The sequence below is a fragment of the Mus caroli genome, chromosome 2 (genome assembly GCF_900094665.2).
Source record: "Mus caroli chromosome 2, CAROLI_EIJ_v1.1, whole genome shotgun sequence".
Taxonomy (NCBI): domain Eukaryota; kingdom Metazoa; phylum Chordata; class Mammalia; order Rodentia; family Muridae; genus Mus; species Mus caroli.
The window spans coordinates 24,471,996-24,491,238 of NC_034571.1; the positions used below are offsets into that span (position 1 = coordinate 24,471,996).

The window sequence follows — 19,243 nt, forward strand, 5'->3', positions numbered from 1 at the left end:
CCATTTAACAAAAGCTGTCCTGGGGCTGGAGAGATGGCTCAGTGGTTAAGAGCACTGACTGCTCTTCCAGAGGTCCTGTGTTCAATTCCCAGCAACCACATGGTGGCTCACAACCATCTCTAATGGGATCCAATGCCCTCTTCTGGTGTGTCTGAAGATAGCTACAGTGTACTCAGCATATATATAAATAAATAAAATAAATAAATAAAACTTTAAAGACAAAACCAACGAGAAAGGCTTGGGCATGGTTAGTCCAGGCTCTTTATCTCCTGTAAGTTCCTCTCCTCGCTTGACGGGCTCAGGGGTTACGAGTGTGGAGGGGTGCCAGATCTCTGCTGTTTGAAGACTGCTGTGCTGTTATGCTCTGGCGCTTCTGCTCAGCCTTACAGGCACCCCTTCAGACCAGTTCTTAAAAAGCACACTCTCAGGCCGGGTGTGGTGGCGCACACCTTTAATCCCAGCACTGGGGAGGCAGAGGCAGGTGGATTTCTGAGTTCGAGGCCAGCCTGGTCTACAAAGTGAGTTCCAGGACAGCCAGGGCTATCAGAGAAACCCTGTCTCGAAAAACCAAAAAAACAAAACAAAACAAAACAAAAAAACAAAAAAACAAAACAAAAAAAAAAGCACACTCTCGTTTTTCAGACCGTGTACCAGCCATGTGACCAGCTGGGGCTCGTAGGCCCTGAGGGTGCGTTTTTTTCTCCTTTATAGACAGGATGCACACCCATCGCTCCCCCTTAGGAGCATAATAAGTGTCAAGGGTTGACCACAGTTTGAAAGCGTTTCCGGGGCTCCTGAGTAGAGTTATGGAAGGGAAAGAAGAGTGTGCTCCTACAGGGGACACCATGGATGCGATGTAGAAGACCTGCTGCTGCTCTTCTGGAGTGTAGGGGCTAGAGGGCCCAGCAGAGCTTGGTTCTCTCATGTCCTGTCCCCATTTCCTGCCTCCTGCCTCTCCTTTGTCCTGAGATACTTTCCACTCCCCTCGGGACACTGTGGTGCCTGCCTACCCCAGGCACCCCTCAAAGCACAGCTCCCTCTTGTGCCTGTCTTCCTTGTCTTCAGGCCCACAGACAAGGATTCCTTAGCTGTATTTGAACCAAGAGAGCCAAGATTCTTCCTCATCCTCAGATCTTCCCCTCTGGAACTCCACCCAATCACACGAGAGGACATATGGGGTGTCTAGGGCATGGACAGGGTGGAGTGAAGGCTCTCAAATCTGGGGACTGAGGTCACCCATGAAAGTAGGGTTACCATGAACAGCAAGGGCTAGGGCTCAGCTAGATAATGCTGGATTACACCTGGGTTTTAGGGACCTCTCGGGGCTGTTCCAATGTTAAAGGTAGCATGACCCCCTACTTCTCTGCTCTCAAATGTCCAATACCCCGCCTTGCCGTCTGGCCTCCCCCTATCCACTCCTCTTCTTGGGCAGCACGTTCCAGCTGGGGGTAGAGAGGGGCAGTATGGGGCCAACTCAGCCATTTGCAGCCCTCAGCTGACCTAGGGAACATTTCCATCCTTATCAGTGATTTACATGGCAGCCGTGGGGCAGGCTTCACCCATATTCAAAAGGAGTCCAGAGCCCAGCACTGGGGGTGCAGTGTCAAGCAGCCAACCAAGGAGATATTTTATACGACAATTAACTACCTAATGTGGCTAATTTGTTTCAGTATTAAAATACTGGCTTTTAAGATATTTTTTATTTTTAAGTGTGTGTGTGTGCGTGTACACAGAAGTGCTATTGCCCCTGGAGGCCATAGGCTGGGTTTTCCTGAAGTTGGAATTATAAGCAGTTGTGAGCTACCTGATGTGGGGGCTGAGAGTTAAACTTGGGTTTTCTGCAAGGGTAGCAGCTCTTAAGCCCCATTTCTATAGCCTGAGAGCGTTTGTTTGGCTATTCTCCGGCGAGTAGCTGACTCATGCTCTGCACTGCCTCACCAGCACCACCTGGTACAGGTTCCCCCCCAGACCTCTCCTGCCCCCAACAGAGGAGTTAGGGCTCCAGCCTTCTTCCACCTCCCACCATACTCAGCCACTCCTGAGTCTGCAGCTGGAGGATTAACGCTTTGAAAGCTGAATTCTGACAGGGCTCCTAAGGTATGTGACGCTGAGTGAGGGCCACCCTGTCTGGGACAGGTGATTTCCACAGGGCTGGGTGGTGTCTCTTAGCTCATACAATGGTACAAGTGGTGGGAATTTCTGGCCAAATAGGAAGTGAGGAGGTGCCAGCAGGGGTAGAGAAAGAGGGTCTTTAACTCCTGTCAAATTCCAGTAGATGGGCGGGGCCCACCACACCCACTGACTCTGCCTTCCTCTACAAGAGGTGTCTTGACAGAGACAGAGACTGTAGCTAGCCTAGCCCTCACTGGACAAAACTATCACAGGCCAGGCTATAAGGTACCTCCAGGCTTCCTTGGCCCCTGGGTTGCTGCCTATGTGAAACCCATCCTACGAACCCCACTTATCTCTGGGTACGAAGCTGCTCCAGCCCAGCCTGTGCCACAAAGCCCACCAACCTGGGCCCTGGTACCTGTGCCCATACCACCTTGGTCTGTGATTCGAAATGGAGAGCCAGCCTACTCCTTGCTGTGAGGCTGCTGTGGTTCTTGCCCCTTTTGTGTTAGGGGCACCCAAAGGATAAACAAACTGACTGCCCCTGACCTCACCCACTCTCCACCTCAGCCAACCTGGAGGGGCCTGGCCACCTGCTTCCTCTTCTCTGCTCACCTTTCTCCCGGCCCCACCCCGCCCCACTGCAGAAGTGGCTGAAACCTGACATTGACTTGGTTTTGTTTAGCAAACAAAACACATGTAAATCAGGTGTGTGTGTGTGTGTGTGCGCGTGTGTGCACACACACGCAGGCTCAGAATACCCCCTACCTTCACACTTTATCTCCTTACGTGAGAAGTGCAGAATTCCTCCCCCCACCCACACACAGCCCTTGCACACTAAGTGTGGCTTTGAGCCCGACACACACACCCCTTGCACACTAAGTGTGGCTTTGCGCCAGTTTCCTGCCTTTTCTGGGCAGGAAGAGCCTTATATTTATTGCCAGGGGCCAAACATCAAAGTAAGTCAGTTCAAGAGGCCACGGCTGGGTTGGGTTGAGTTGATGGTTCAGTAGGTAAAGAGCTTGACTTGCAAGTACCTGGACCTGAACTTGATCCTCTGTATGCACACACCCTCACACACACACACCCCACATGGGGTTAAATTGTGTTTTGTAGAGAAGCTATGTAAAGACAATGCATTTCTTTGGGTTTGGGGATTAGGAATTGACCCAAGGCTGCACACATTCTAGGTACAAACTGTACCATTTGCTATAGCCAAGCCCCGTGGAATTTCTTTCCTGAACACCTTCTCATCTCCAAGAAGATGGTGTGAACCTCACTTGTCCCATCTGTAAAATGGGACAATGTCACATGCCTTGTAGAGAGCTGTATGGACTGGAGAAAATGTATTTAACCAAGGCCAAAGCTGTCTTCAGAGGACTATGAGCAGCTCCTGGATCATGTGCAAGGGATACAAGTAGCTTAGTGTCAGAAGAGAGAACCTCTGGCTGGGATGACCAAGGGAGGCTTCATGGAGGAGGTGGCATTGGCATGGCCTTGTTGGTGGGGCAGGACTTTAAACAGGAATGCTGAGGGCTTGGTAGTGCTTGCCGCGTGCACTGTTTTTCATGGGTAATCTCACAGAATCCTGCCGATATCCCGACCAGGACAGGACTGTTGTGATTATAATGTAGCCCAATGAAGTTGAACTCCAGAGAGGTTCAGCACCCCATGTGAAGTCACACAGCTTGTCAGGCTCTACTCCTGCCGAGTTCCCTTTGCCAAACTCACAAGGCAACACTCCAGAGGGCTCTAGTGATTCCTTAAAGCTGCGGCCAGAGACTGATAACTGCCTGCAGCAGCACTAGGCCTGTTCTTCTGGACACCTGCCATGGTGCTTCTCTCTGTTAGCTCCCTGTCAAGGCCCTCAATTCTTCAGGCAGTCCCCGGGACCTAGTAGGCACTTTACAAACAAGGTCACATGTAAATAAACCCACCTTTATTTACATTTACATCAACTGACAGGAGCAGGCTTCTACCATCATGGCTGGTTTCATAGACTCGTGGCTCACCTTTGGAGCCTGACTCCCAGTGGGCAGATGGATGTGGTGAGAGGTGGGGGACAGAGGGGCGCCAGACCTCTAGGCCAGGGTACAACTCTGACTGTGGCAGCCAAAAAGAGAATCCCTAAAAATTCTGTCACTAGACCCAGAGAAGCAAGCAAGAGGATTTCTCTGTGGATCCTGGCTCTTGCCTGGTTTTGCCATCCCTGTCCACGAGGGCTTTGTAGCTGTCTATGCTCTGGCAGCGAATGAGACCAGAGCATGTCTGTGTCTGCTTCAGTTCAGAAAGGCCCGAACTGACTCCCACATCTCGCTGTGGTCAGAGGAGGAGTGTGGCTTGGTTGAGGTCATCCAGTCTCAAAAGAAGCAGAAAGGCTCATGGGCAGTGCTGCTTCCAGGAGGACTGGGATCAGGATTGGAAAGGAGAGGCTGGCCTTTAGGCGAGACACACTGGAGCAGGTGGCCAACCATCTCACTTGAGATTGTGTTGACTCTCACGGTGACGTCGCAGGTCCACCTTGCGCTGGAAGCCCTTGGTGCACAGCTCACAGCTGAACGGCTTGAAGCCTGTGTGCTTGCGGCTGTGGGTGATGAGGTTGGAGCTCTGGCTGAAGGCTTTCCCACACACCTGGCACTTGTGGGGCTTCTCACCTGGGGAAGGGACAAACCACAGGTGAGTTCAGGTGGCAGTGCCAGGCGTGCAGCCACCACCCTGTCACACATTTGCTACTGGGTTTTTATGGCCAACCTTAGAAAACGGTGGGAAGTAGTTAAGTGTTATGGCCACACCTTTGATCCCAGCCCTTGGGAGAAGAGGCAGATGGATCTCTGAGTTCAAGGCCAGCTTGGTTTATAGAGTGAGTTCCCGGACAGCCAGGGCTACACACAGAGAAACCCTATCCCCCCAAAACAAACAAACAAACAAAACAAAAAAAAAACCCAAATAACCCTAAACCAAACCAAAACAGAACAAAACAACAACAACAACAACGAAAAAGGAAGGAAGGAAGGAAGGAAGGAAGGAAGGAAGGAAGGAAGGAAGGAAGGGAGGGAGGGAGGGAGGGAGGGAGGGAGGGAAGGAGAGGGGAGGAGAGGGGAGGAAGAAAGGAAGGATATGCATACATCTGTAACCCTCTCACCCTGAGGAAGAGAAATTGCAAGTTAGAGGTTGAGGTCAGCCTCGGCTACATATTAACTTCACGGCTAGCCTCGGCTACGTGAGAATTTGTCTTAATAAGCAAGCAAGCAAACAAGCAAAATGCCTTTCTGATGGGCAACACTGTCCACTTGATGGGACTTAGGTCACCCAGGAGACACACTGCTGGGAATGTCTGTGAGGGATTTTTTGGGGGGGCAGGGGGCTAACTGAAGGTTCATCCTAAATATAGCAGCTGGCACTGTCCCATGGACTGGGACTGACCGCATAAAAGGGGGAGAGCAAGCTGCACACCAGCATTCCACCCTCTCCTTCCTAAAGCAGTGTGACCAGCTGCCTCATGCTCCTACCACTGAGCAGTCCTGCCGTGATGGACTCCGTCTCAAACTGTGAGGCACAGTGACATTTTGTTAGGCATCTATGTCACAATAATGTGTCAGGTAACTGGTACAGTCTTTCTCTGGATTTCTGGCTTTCTCAGCTGGTCCAAGCTGGCACAGGCTAGCCCTTCCTTGATTCCTTGGCTGCGCAAGGCCGCTCACTGTACAGAGGTACAGTGGACAGAGTGAGCGGCAGGGGGTGGATGAATCCACAGGCACTCTGGCCTTCTGCCCTCGGGCCTTTGCTGGCTTGGCTTTCCTGCCAGTGTTTCTTGGAGTGATTCTCCAGCCCTCCAGACCCTCCTCAAGGGGGCCTCTTGGCAGATGATGGGGGAAGCCAGGCAGGCAATCCTATGGCCTTCCCACGGACTCGGCCTGGGTACTCACCTGTGTGGATGTAGGTGTGTTTCTTCATGTCCGACTTCTGGTGGAAGCGCTTCCCACAAAACTGGCAGGGGTAGGGCCGAGTGTCCGAGTGGATGAGCAGGTGGGTGGACAGGGTGGATGAGCGCTTGAAGGCTTTGCCACACATCCGGCACTCGAAGCTACGCTCCTGCCGGAGGAAACGAGGCCTTGGGGGGTCAGGTGCAGGTGGGGCCTCGAGGCCCGGGACAGCCAAGCTGGGCGTAGGACTGGACCCGGCTGGGACGCCCTGAGAAAGAGGACACTCCGTTGGGGTGGCCTCGAGAACAGGGGTCCAGAGAAGCAGGAAGAACCCTGCCCCATTCCTGCTTCCTCAGCTTAGACTGAGGCTTTAGGCCTGATTTGCTTTCTCTCAGATCTCTCCCTGTGCCTTTCACGGTAAGCTTTTCAAAATAAGCCTCAGGCTGTGTTTGTTGACTGATTGATGAAGCAACTAAGTTTTTCAGGGATTCACCAGTAACACAGAGTGAGTTCCTCTTAGCTAGTGACATGCCGACTCAATTTAGTTAGGATAGGCTCTTGGCTAGCCCAGTTTGGCCTTGAACTTTTTTTTTTAAGATTTATTTATTTATTTATTAAATGTAAGTACACTGTAGCTGTCTTCAGCTGCACCAGAAGAGGGCATCAGATTTCATTACGGGTGGTTGTGAGCTACCATGTGGTTGCTGGGATTTGAACTTCGGACCTTCGGAAGAGCAGTCGGGTGCTCTTACCCACTGAGCCATTTCACCAGCCCCGGCCTTGAACTTATTAAGTAGGCAGTGATAACTTTGAGCTTCCACCTCCTGAGTGCTGTTCTAGGTCTGCCATTCCTGGTTCATCTGGTGTTAGGGCTTCTGTATGCTAGGCAAGCACTCTACCAGCTGAGACACTACTCCCAGCAGCCCAGCAGCCATATGCTTGGGGCAAGCCGGTTGTTTTCCTCATCTGTGCACTGGAGCAGTTCTAGCCTGGCCTGGCTGGTCTGTGGGAGGCTTCGAAGTAGAAGACAGAGCCGGCTTCCAGCCTGTTGCCGAGGGACGGAAGGTCCTAGGGTCGCGTCCCACCACCTTTCCCACCTCCCCAGGTGTTGGTAACTGGGCCGTGTGACCCAGACAGAGCGCTGGTTAGTTACCTGTTCTGGAAAGGAATGGGTCCCAAACAGAGATGGAGTGGGGGTGGGGGGGAGGACATGTATTCAAATTGAACTCTAAAACTCTAAGAATTAAGGATGCCTGCGGGGCCACACAGAGCACCCCTGGGGCCACCCAGCTCCCTCTCCTAAATCCTCAGTTCCTTCCAACTAGATGTGAAACCATTTCAGCCAATCAGAGACCCAGTATGTTAGATGACTCAGACCCAGGGAGGCAAGCGAGAGTCTGCTCCTCCCCCACCTTTGCTCCTCCCCCACCTTTGCTCCTCCCCCACCTTTGCTCCTCCCCCACCTTTGTCAGTTACTCACCTGTGAGTGGACGTGAGTATGCTGCTCCAAGCTCACAGCGTGGCCAAAGGTTTTGCCACAGACATCACAGGCAAAGGGCCGGGTTCCGCTGTGAGAGCGGCGGACATGCACTTCTAGCCCATGAGGGGTAGAGAACACCTGGGGCAGAACAAAGAGTCAGGAAGGAAGCAGGCCTGTGGTCACCCTGGCCATGGGCCTAACTCCAGAGCAGGATAGAGCAGGAGAAGGGCACCTCAGGCGGTCCTGCTGTTCTGCTGCACATCCCAGGGAGTCTCTTACCTCTCTGTGACGGTTTCCTGTCTATAAAATGGGGGCTGTGGGAGGGAGCCAGAAGGCTCCTCCATGAACATCTGGAGGACAAATAACCCATGGGTAAGATCTCAGGGCTAGGGGACTGAGAGGTAGCTCAGTTGATAGAGCGCTTGTATATTACACACGAGGCCCTAGCACTGCATCAAAGCAGGCAAAACCGGCTGTGGTGGTGAATCCTTGCTATCTTAACACTTAGGAGGTGGTGGGAGAAAGATAAGGAGTTCAGGGTCATCCTTGGCTACAAAGAGAGCTCAGGTCCAGCCTGAGCTACATGAGACCTTGTCTCAAAAAAAAAAAAAAAATGCCAAAGCTAGCTAGGACCACGTAGATGCTGTTCCTGATATCTCCTTGTTGTGGGCTAGGGTAGGTGTTTTGCCCTCTCTCTATCCCCCAAGAACTTATTCATGTCAAGCAAAGGCAAGACAGTCAGGGCTTGGTCTGAATCCAACATGGCCTCAAGATTCCCAGCATAGGGACCACCCAAAGCCATAAATAATAGCAGGGCCAGCGTCCTGGAGAGAATAGGTGCTGAGCTGAGTGGGGGCCCTCATGCCCATTGCTTACCTTGTTGCACTTGACACAGTGGTAAGTGTCCATGCCTGGAGAGTAGCGGAGGCGGAAGTCCAAGGGAGACTCAGTGCTGGGCACGAGGGGGCTGCCGTACAGCCTCACGGAGCGCTCCAGGAAGGCGGACTGCATGGTGGAGGGGGTCTGTGTGTAGCTGTGGCTGTAGGAGGAGGCCAGCGTATCCCAGGAGAAGCTGGGCTTGTAGAAAGGGGGTGACTCAGAGAGTGGTGATTCCCCATCCTGGGGTTGGGGTGTCACGAGAGGCCCCTCTGTACAAAGACATGTGAGGGTGATTTATTTTAAGGATTTGCCTTCAACTCTCTCTATATATGTTGTACCTGTGTATACCGTGTGTGTGCGGGTGCTCTCATAGGCTAGAAGACGGTGTTAGACACCCCAGATGGAGCCACAGGCAACTGTAAACTGCCTTGTGGTGCTCAGTGACTATTCCTAGCTGCCACCAGTCTCCCTCTCCCTCTCCCTCTCCCTCTCCCTCTCCCTCTCCCTCTCCCTCTCCCTTTCCCTTCCCTTCCCTTCCCTTCCTTTCTTGCTCTCTCTTTCTTTCTAAATAGGGTCTCTTTCTATACCCTTGGCTGTCCTAGAACTCTCTATGTAGACCAGACTGGCCTTCAACTGACAGAGATCTGCTTTGCCTCTGCCTCCCAAGTGCTGGGATTAGAGGCATGAACTGGCACACCTGGTTCAGGTTATTAATTTTGAAATAAGGTGCCCGGGTACTGTATCTCTCCTGGTGACCTCCTGTTGAGGGTTCCAGTGTGCAGCCCTACTGTGTACCATTGGTGTGAGTCTTCACTGCAGTTTCAGCTCCCTCCCCTGAGGGACCACTAGGCCACTGCCCTATGGACCCCCCAGTTGCTACACACACACACACACACACACACCCTCATCTAGAGCAAATGCCTGTCCAGAAGTGTCCAGCAGATGCTGAGAGTCCAGACAGCGTCCAGTGACTGATGCTCCCCAATATCATGATCCTAAGAAGTGCTACCCCAGAGCCTCTGTAGGTGCTACCACTTTCCTCTGTGGCACCTGCAGGGGACAGTGATGACTCTAGCTGGGTACCTGGGGCTGAGGCCATCTTGGGAAGGCTCTGGATCAGCAACATCTCCCGCTCCTGTTTGACTGTGTTCCAGTCCAAGGTCTGGCTTGGAAGCGGTGTGCTGAGAAGAGGGCTGGCACTCTGGCTATGCTCTTTTGCCACTGTGAGGAGACAAGACCCAAGAGTCACCACCACCAGCTCTGGAATGCTCTCAGAGAGCATGGGGGACCATATCGTCATGGAGAGGGGACCCAGGGACACCAGCCTGCTGCTGCTGACACCTCTGTTCAGAACAGGCAGAGGTGGGGGAACCCAGAGCACCCTGACTTCAGATCTCAACTGGAGCCATAGTCCTTTCCCGTCTCTGAGCCCGATGCTCCCTCAACTCCAAAGGCTAGAGGAGATGAATATTTATTTCATTCATTCATTTATTCACTTGCTCATTCATTCATTCAGTGACAGTTAGATGTAGAAGAAATGCCACAGCATCATCAAGACAGTGCCAAGCAGGCATGAGGTGGGCCATAGCCTAAGCTCAGACTCACCAGGAATTATGGCAGGAGGCCAGACCAGCTCATCACCCTGTGCCCGGGGCTGGTGGTAAGTGTGTGCCTTCTTACTCTTCACTAGAAAGGACCGTGGCATTTTTCAGCGTGCGCTCCACACCTGCGGGGGAGGAGGGGCAATGGGAGTGACTAAGAGTGACAAGCGCTAGTCCTTTGGATGAAAGACACACTATCCCATGCTGGTTTGTATAACATTCCCCAAAGTTCACATCCACCTGACACCTGTGAATATCACATCAAGTTAAGATAAGCCTGAAGATAGGCCTTGCTCCCCAGATGTCCCTCCCTACAAGAAGAGGGAAAGCTGGGCGCAGGGAGAGTGACTTGTATATCAAAAGCAGGGAGTAGAGCCAGGCCTCTCTAGATTCCTGCTACCAAGAGCTCAGACAGATCCATGAACTGATTTTTTTGGAACTTCCAGAAGGAACCAAACTTATTGACGCTTTAACTTTGATTGTCTGGCTCCCCCAAGAATGGTGAGTTAGTCACAGGGAGAATACATTCATGCTTAGAAACTTGAGTCAGCCTGGACTGTGTTGGCAAAGAGAAGGAAGAGCTGGCTGGGGTCCCTGAAGCAGGCACTTGTGGACCCCAGTTAGTGCTACTTGAAGGGCTGGGGTGCAGCTCCACTGCATATGACCAGTTATGGCAGTGCCTTCTTATAGTCCAGCTCTTGGGAAGTGGACACAGGAGAAGCCACAGTTCGAAGTCATCCTCAGCTAATATGAGTTCAGGGCCAGACTGGTAGAAACCCTGCCTCAAACAACAAATTAAGAAAGTTGTTCTTGAGGCCAGTTCAACACACTCAAGAAACCACACAATCTGAGCTTAGATTTTAGATTGATGGCTCATGGAGAAGCCAGGTGTGGTGGCGAGTGCCTTTAGTCCCAGCTCTCAGGAGGCAGGGACAGTAGAATCTCCCTGAGTTCAAGGCCAGTCTGGTCTATAGATCATGTTTCAGGCCAGCCAGGACAAACATAGAAAGACCCTGTCCCAACAAAGCAAACTAAACTAAGCAACAGTGCTCTCCAAAAGAGAAGCTCATGGGGGAGGTTGGGGCAGACTCGCCACTTCCCCGGGCTAATTTCCTTTACTTTAAGGTGTGCTACCTAGCCTGGACTGCTGGTGAGCATCCCAGATTCTCATGACCCAGCTGTAGCAGGGGGGTGGGGTGGGGGTGGGGCTGTGCTTAAAGGGACTAGAGGCTAGTGAGGCCAGTAGAGACTTAATTGAAGTCTGTATTGTCCCTGCAGGGGGAGCTGCTGCAGTCAGCGCCTAAGCCTGTAGTTCCCTCTCCAGAAATGGTGGGGCATTTCCGTCTATTAATCATGGAAAGAGACATGAGGAGACCCATCCACTTCATCTGGACATTCGGTCTCCGTGTGGATGAAGACAGAGAGAGGTGAATGTCTATCAACTCCGGTGTTGGGCACCATCCTTTAACTTCTTAGTCAGGGACTGGGAGAGAACCGGAGGCCCAAATGAGTCAAAGGATCTGCCCAGTTCCTAAGGTGGGAAGCATGCCTACCTCACTAGATGTCTCCTGCCCAGTCCTCTAGAACAGCATCTGATTCCTCTCCCATTAATGGCACCTATGGCTCCTATCCCTATCCTAGCCTGTGCAGTGCTCCATGGCCCTGGGAGACAGAGAACCCCCGTGGAGTCCTTTATCCTCCCCGCACTCCAAACTCTTCAGGCTCAGAAAGCCTGGGAGGAGTCCCAGACCCACCCATGACCAGCCATGACAGAAGGCTGCATCTGTGATATGCCCAGCAAAGGCGGGAAAACGGATTTGGCCGCCTCTGAACAACAGTGAAGGCTAGGCGATAAGACCTCAGCTCAGACCGGGGTGGGAGGCAAGATTAGGAAAGACAGCTTAGAGTTTAGCCTGTGACAAGGGCGCTTGAGTCACCTCTGTCCCGGGAGCTGAACCTAAACCAGGCAGGAGAGGCCTTAAGTCCGCTGGGGGGTAGCAGGGGTTGGGATTGTTTGCAGGGTAGCTAGAACCAGCACTTCTTGCTGTGAAGCCTATATTTAGATCAGCTAAGAGGGGGCCTGATTCGATGTCAGTCAATGCTGGGAGCAAGAAAGAACCTTGAGGGCTGGTGAGATGGCTCAGTGGGTAAGAGCACCCGACTGCTCTTCCGAAGGTCCAGAGTTCAAATCCCAGCAACCACATGGTGGCTCACAACCATCCGTAACGAGATCTGGCGCCCTCTTCTGGAGAGTCTGAAGACAGCTACAGTGTGCTTATGTGTAATAAATAAATAAATTAAAAAAAAAAAAAGAAAGAAAGAACCTTGAGCATATAAGGTGCATGGCAGATGCCTAGGCTAAGCCATCACAAGGCATCTCCACCCACTGAGGAAGAGCCAGGAGGGAGGCCAGGCTCAACCCAGCAGGTGCAATTTTAAGGATGAACCAGAGAGCTGGCATACGTTCAAGTCTCTGAACTCTAAAATGAAGGATGGGACTTAGTCTCTTGGGTCTTTTCCACTGATAGATTCTTAGTTCTCTAAACGAGGCATTTGGAAGGACCCCTGCTCATCCTGGTACATATAGCAGCCGAGACCTTATCTTCCTGGGCCAGTCTTCCTCTCCTGCCCACTCCCTCCCTGGGTTTCTCCCTCCTGCCCCCCCCTCCCAAGTCTTCACTTGAGGGACTCTAAATCCTGAGCAGGAGGAGGGGGAGTGGATATGTCCTTCTAGGCCCAGGCCTTCCATACTCACGGCAGAGGGACAACAGTTGCTCAGTGTGGTCTTTGTGCCACAGGCTATCCCAGGCCTTTCATGCCAGGTCCTCACTGAGACAGTGACTACACAGTACACCAAAGAGGAAACCAAGTCACGGTGGCTGCCCTACTCTGTGCATTGTGTCCCAGGGACAGGGAAGTAGGAAGTGTCCTTGGGTTGCAGGTGGGGATCTCAAGGCTTAGAGAGGGTACTGACTCTGAAGTCAGGACAGAGGCAGGCCCAGGGCTACTGTCCTGTTTGGATTTGACTCCTGACTCACCCTGTATCCCCACCACACCATCTGTGCTCCTCACAGCCGCCTCTGGTATAGATGATTGTATCAAAAGAAGCTGGGAGCTAGGACAAAAGGTCTTATTCCTCTGATCCCCAAAGACCCCACACAGAGTCCCAAGGAGCTTCACCTGGAACAGATTTCCTTAAAGGCAGTTTTGCCCGTGGTCCAGTTAGAGGTGACACTAGGTCAGCTGACCCAAACCCAGAGCAACACAGGACCAGGACCTCCATCCTACATTCATGAGCACTTACTGAATGCTTTATGCTTACATGGGAAGCAAGAGGTCCTGGGCTTCTTGCTTCCTCCAACTGGGTTGCCTTAGCTCTATCCTTTCCCTTCTAGAGCATTCTTTTCCATCAGGACAGCTGAGCCTTGGTCAGACGCCCCCCCCCCCCAAGCCTACAGCAGTAGCCAAGACTATCCATCCAGAGAGTTTCCTTTTGGCCCTTGTTAGCTGAGCTAAGAAAGAAAGAAAGAAAGAAAGAAAGAAAGAAAGAAAGAAAGAAAGAAAGAAAGAAAGAGGAACCAATTACCTATAATGTAGTTAATTAACAACCACTTGGTTTTGATTCACACGAACCATTCTGAGAAAAAGCTCAGGGCAGAGATTGTGAAAGACACTCGGCTTTCTTCATAAAACAGAGACAGTGATGGTATCTGGGCTCCGGAAGGAGGGCCCTTGCCATCATCCTTCATAAACCTTCTATCCCCATACTTAGTCAATGGACCTGGGTTGGAACTGCAGTGGGAGCTGCCTGGAAGGCTGGAACATCCTACACTCCCAGGTTTTGAGCACAGTGGGTTCATCAGGATTTCCTGACTCCAGGCACCTTGTGCAACCCACGGGAGATGAGTCTGATTCTGTGACCGCGTGCACCACTAACCTGGGTTTGGTTTTCCTATCTCTCAAAGGAGACCGTTGGGCTAAGAGATTTCTAAACTTCCCCTTTACTCTAAAATCCCATGTACAATCTGTTGACCTTCAGCTAGGGACTGACCTACCTTGTCTGAGACACTGGTCAGTTAGGTTCCCTTTTCAGGAGGGTTGGGCAAGACTGGGCTGATTCTCAGGGTCAGCTACAGGGGACCCTTTGGACTTCCTTATGTGTCAAGACTGAAGGGAGGGAGGCAACAAACAAGCTGCAGGGCCACGTCATGGAGTCACAGCCAGGAGCCTGGGTCACCTTAGGGAACCTAAAGTCAGTGCCTGGCAGGTGGGAGGCCCAGGGTTCAGTCGCCATTACCACCAAATAAATACATAAATAAAGTGAGTGATGACTTTCAGGTATACACCAAAGCACAGAGTTCAGAGCCCCTGACCATCTACGTTCACAGCAGCACCATCTGCAAGAGCTGAGAGGTACAAGTGTCCATCTAGGCAGGATGGATGAGCAAGGAATACAGCCAGGCCAAAGCACGCAATGTGATCCAGACATCCAACTGAAGGAAACTTCAGCATGTGTGGCACGATGCACCCCACAAACATAGGGAGCAAGATAAGCTAGCCACAGAAGGACAAATACCTAGGTGTGCAGAATAGGCAAACTCACAGGACTAGATTTGAGGCTAGCAGGGGCTGGGTGCAGGAGGACAGTTATTGGTTAATAAGGATGGGGGTCTCAGTTTCACAAAAGGACACGGCCTCGGGGATTAACGCATGGTTGAACAAGATGAATCTGCTCAATAGTTAATGAACAGCTCTTAAGATGAGCTCGGCCTAGGGCCAAGCATCTTGAGTCCTGGATAAGTCTGAGGAAGTCAGGAGGATTGCTTGAGCCCATGAGTTCTGGGTCAGCCTGGTCAAAAATGGACTAAAGTGGATCAGTGAGCTATCTCAGTGGGTGAGACACTTGCCTTGCGGGCCTGATGACTTGCGTTCAGTCCCCGGAACCCACAGGGCAGAAAGAGATCAGACTCTGTAAAATAGTTCTCTGACCTCCACACGCGTGCTGTGGCATGTGAGCCCCACATCTCTCTTACACGCAAAACAAACAAACAACAACAATACTTTTGTAGTTCTTTTGAGACACTGGCTGTTCTGGAACTCTCTATGTAGATCAGACTGGCCTCAAACTCACAGAAATCCACCTGCCTCTGGCTCCCAAGTGCTAGGATTAAAGGCATGCGCCTCCATGCCTAGTTAGTGATAGTAATCTTAAATTAAAAACAGAAAGGAGCCAGGCATGGTGGCGCACGCCTTTAATCCCAGCACTTGGGAGGCAGAGGCAGGTGGATTTCTGAGCTCGAGGCCAGCCTGGTCTACAGAGTGAGTTCCAGTACAGCCAGGGCTACACAGAGAAACCCTGTCTCGACGCTCCCCCTCCCCCCCCAAAAAAAAACCAAAAAGGAGAGATTAAAAAAATAATGAAATAAAAGAAGAAAGGACTGGGGATGTAGCTCAGGACACAGTGACAGAGGGTGGAGGCAGAAGAATCAGAAATTAAGTTTTTGTTTATTTGTTTGTTTGTTTGTTTGTTTACTATGTAGTGAGAAAGGAGAGAAGGAAGGAGTCGGGGACCAGAGTGTACTTCTGTGGTAGACTCTGAGTCCCATGCCCATGCCCAAGAACACTACGTAACTCAAAAGCAAAAAAAAAATGGTCAGTTCTATGGACATGTTTTACCACAATGGAAACAAAACTGGGCAAACAAAAAGTCTGCACCAAGAGCAGAGCCCCCACACTCCCCACGGCCGGCCGGCCGGGACTGACACCAGAAAGGATTCAATGCAAACGCCTTCAGATCGAGGAGTCTCCTGCTATTTCTGCTTGTGAGCAGGCTCTGTGCCCCGGTGAAGGGAGACCTGGGACCTGCACCCACCTTTTTGAAGTTCTGGGAATGGCGAGCACCACTGGGGTGATTCCATCAGCCCTAAATCATCCAGAACCACCCAACTCCCCGAGGAACTTTCTACAGGTTGACCCCCAAATCAAAACGTTACCCCTCTCCTGATGGAGGGCTTTGCAGACTTGGAAGAGCACAGGTGGATAGGCACAGCTCTGCCAGCACCCAGGCTGCCCAACTCCACAGCCAGGGGTGACTTGACTTTCCCCACAGTAGTATCATAAAGATGCTGGCTTTCCCAGGACCCAGTCACAGACCACAGCACCTGTGGGCATCTCTGCAATGAGCCCTGCTTTCTAAGAAAACCACGACTCAAACCCACCTTTTCCTCTAGGTGAGAAGAGCTACAGACGCTCAAGGAGCCAAGAGCTTTTGGCAGTGCCTCCCCTCCATCATCCTGTGGTCTGCCTCACCTTGTCATTTCCCTTCAGTAAATTCCCAAGGAGAGGGTGTCTGACTCCTCTCCCTGGTGCTTCCAGGAACTTTTGAGAGGGTCATCAGAGCTACCAGTCCCTTCTGAGATCCTGGCACTGGGCAGCTCTAGCCCAGGGGGACACCAATTTGGGCTCCTCTGGTGCCCTTAGACAAGTGCTGTGTGTGCGTGTGCGTGTGTGTGTGTGTGTGTGTGTGTGTGTGCGCGCGCGCGCGCCTGTGTGTGTGTGTGTGTCTGTGTGTGTGAAGGGGGGGATTGACTTTGTGTATCTGGGTGAAGCCTAGCCCCCTACAATGAAGTTTCACAGAATTCGCAGGAGGAAAGCTTGGTGTCTGCGCTATCTTGGGGTATCGGGGACTGGTCCGTGTGCCTTCCTCCTTCTCTCCCCTGGTGATGAGCACTGCGTCCAGAAGAGAGACTACCACAGTATTCTTCCTCTCACCTTAAAGGGAAGCAGACACCCTCCCTGCCTTGGGCACCCAGGACAGGAACTTTTCAGCGGAGCCCAGCCAGCACGGGTCTGGCAGCACTCACCGTCAGGGAGCTGTCCTTCTTCTGAGTTCTGCCCGAGTCCCGAGAGCCGCGAACCTCTACACTGTCCCTGGGGACTGCTCTCGGCTCGGTCAACCTTATGAGTCTCTGCACAGACAGACACTTCTCCTTTTCGTTTCTGTGTTCCCCCCCCCCTTCTGTTCCCCTCCCTGATTTTCAATCTGATTATTTGTGTCAAAATCTGGCGGCTGCAGCGTCAGCCAATGACCAGAGCGCGAAAGTGCAGCCACATTTGCTTATCAAAACTTCACAGGAGCTTCTGACCCACTGGAAATTTCTCCAGAAACTTTCAGTAGCATTTGGGTGAAAACGAGTAGCTGACTTATTAAAATGTAAAAGTCCAGCATTTACTTACAGTCCCTGATCCTTGCTTTAGGTTTTATTTCTTTCCCTTCCTTCTTTCCCTCCCTTCCCCCTCTTCCTCTTTTCTTGTCTTTCCCCCTCCATCTTCCTTTTCTTCCCCCTCTCCTTCCTCTCCTCCTCCTCTCTCCTCTTTTTCTCCCTTCTTCCTCTTGCTTCTCTTCTCCTAGATTCCAGCATCACACACTTTCGAGCTGAGGCATCCGAGGGGCCCCTGTGTTTAAAGCTCTTGGATCCTGGGCCAGTATAGAATAGACCACTCTTAACCAACAGGATTCTGTCTCCCACTGAGCTCATTCTAAAAAAAAAAAAAAAAAAAATGGAGTTTCCCCAGACAACCACAGACCAGCAGAACCACAGATAGGCAGAGTAGAAGAACAACAACAAAAAAGCAAGGTAGTGAATTTGGGGGCCTTGGAACCTGTACCTGGCAAAGTTCAAGTACAGATTGAATACCCAAGTACCACGGCCGGCGTGTGCTGCCATCTAGTGGCAGCATGAGAGACAGAGAGGTCAATGGGGGCCCCTCTGGGTACCCAGGCCAGCGAGGGGCATTTCACCCCATTTGAGCAGAGCCCCATTCCGTGGTCCCCACTTTCTTTTCCCTGCTCTGCCCCTTGGCCTCCTCCCGTTTGGGGATGACTGATTTATTCCAGGAAGTTTTGCATACAGAGAGAACTCCACCAAACAGCACTGTTAGCTGATTTGCATGCTCTTGCAGCCAGGACTGGAGAGATTACATTTCCCTCATAAAGAAAACAAACACGGGACAGGAAGCCCCGATTGAAACTGCAAGTCCAAGGTTCGAAGTGTAGAGAAAAGAGATGTTTCGTTTGAGGCCTTTCTGCTGAAGGGGCTAACCCTGTGGCAGCAGCTGGAGGTCACAACAGACTCCCCAAGGGGACACAGAACACTAGGGACACAGGTCCAGACTGGTGGCCACAGATAGGAGACAGCTACACCCAGTCCTTGTTCTCTCTCTCTCTCTCTCTCTCTCTCTCTGTTTTTCGAGACAGGGTTTCTCTGTGTAGCCTTGGTTGTCCTGGAACTCCCTCTGTAGACCAGGCTGGTCTCGAACTCAGAAATTCTCCTGCCACTACCTCCCAAGTGCTGGGATTAAAGGTGTGTGCCGCCACACCCGGCTTTGTTCTCTCTTTATAAAACATCTTGAATACTCTTTGGGTGGTACACATTACCAGCCAGCACTCAGTGAGAACTGAGTCACTATGCAGAAAACTTAATAGACCATACTTGGGACATTTTAAAATTGTTCCCTGACAGGGACCAGCCCTCATTTCTTGTCACATACACTTACACTTGCCTGTCTTTCCTGCTGAGCCATGTCTCATTCAAATCCTCCTCTGTTGACATCTTTAATGGTTTTACACCCACTTCCCTCCCCATAACCTTCCCAAAGCTTTGGCTTTCTAAATGCACAATTGTTAGGCTGAGCTCTGGCCTCAAGCTGCTGTGTAGCACAACCAGTTCAACAGTGGCTCTGAAGCTGGCGCCACAGGGGGTGAGGCTTGCTGCCACTGAAGGACCCCAAACCTGGGTCTCTTTTAGGCTAAGACTTCCACATTTTTGGGAGAGTGGGGACCAGGACACAGCCCCTTCATACCAGGACCCCCACTTGGCATGACAGTCCTATACAGCCCTGGCCCAAACCACCTTAGGTGGCCTCTGGTGGTCAGTTTTGGAGGCCGTGCCTTCATTTCGTCCTTAAGGGCTGAATGCCTCCAAAGATGTGGACACTCGTTCACTTATTCAACAGCACTCCATGGTTTTTTTTTTTTAAAAAAAGATTTATTTATATTATATTTATTATTATATCTAAGTGCACTGTTGCTGTCTTCAGAAGAGGGCATCAGATCTCATTACAGATGGTTGTGAGCCACTGTCTTAGTTAGGGTTTCTATTCCTGCACAAACATCATGACCAAGAAGCAAGTTGGGGAGGAAAGGGTTTATTCGGCTTACACTTCCATGCTGCTGTTCATCACCAAAG

General features: G+C 51.5%; 1 protein-coding gene and 1 long non-coding RNA gene across 4 annotated transcripts; one reads left to right on the forward strand and one right to left on the reverse strand.

The window, feature by feature from the left end:
• Positions 1–4,029: 4,029 nt before the first annotated feature.
• Gfi1b (growth factor independent 1B transcriptional repressor) lies at positions 4,030–17,008 on the reverse strand. Of its 3 annotated transcripts, none has more exons than XM_021156298.1 (7): positions 16,859–16,999; positions 10,000–10,120; positions 9,478–9,615; positions 8,392–8,663; positions 7,516–7,653; positions 6,039–6,303; positions 4,030–4,766 (listed from the first exon to the last, which is right to left on the reverse strand). In XM_021156298.1, exons 2-7 carry the CDS (start codon positions 10,097–10,099, stop codon positions 4,588–4,590), a joined length of 1,092 nt encoding a protein of 363 aa, XP_021011957.1. In that variant the 5' UTR covers positions 10,100–10,120; positions 16,859–16,999; the 3' UTR covers positions 4,030–4,587. The 3 variants fall into 3 exon arrangements, with proteins under 3 accessions (XP_021011957.1, XP_021011958.1, XP_021011959.1); XM_021156299.1 differs by having other exon boundaries at positions 4,037–4,766; positions 6,039–6,204; positions 16,859–17,008; XM_021156300.1 differs by lacking the exons at positions 7,516–7,653; positions 16,859–16,999 and having other exon boundaries at positions 4,588–4,766; positions 6,039–6,204; positions 10,000–10,099.
• Positions 9,997–12,199, forward strand: LOC110289899. Its single transcript, XR_002377387.1, has 3 exons — positions 9,997–10,054; positions 11,274–11,422; positions 12,171–12,199. It is a non-coding gene; the product is annotated as an uncharacterized LOC110289899 (long non-coding RNA).
• Positions 17,009–19,243: the final 2,235 nt, after the last annotated feature.

Coding starts and splice junctions, on each gene's coding strand:
- Gfi1b (XM_021156298.1), bottom strand. CDS start 10,099: ATGCCACGGTCCTTTCTAGTGAAGAGTAAGAAGGCACACACTTACCAC. Junction 9,616..9,999: donor GCCTCCTGCCATAATTCCTG/GTGAGTCTGAGC, acceptor GTCTCCTCACAG/TGGCAAAAGAGCATAGCCAG. Junction 6,304..7,515: donor ATACTCACGTCCACTCACAG/GTGAGTAACTGA, acceptor CCTCTTTCTCAG/GGCGTCCCAGCCGGGTCCAG.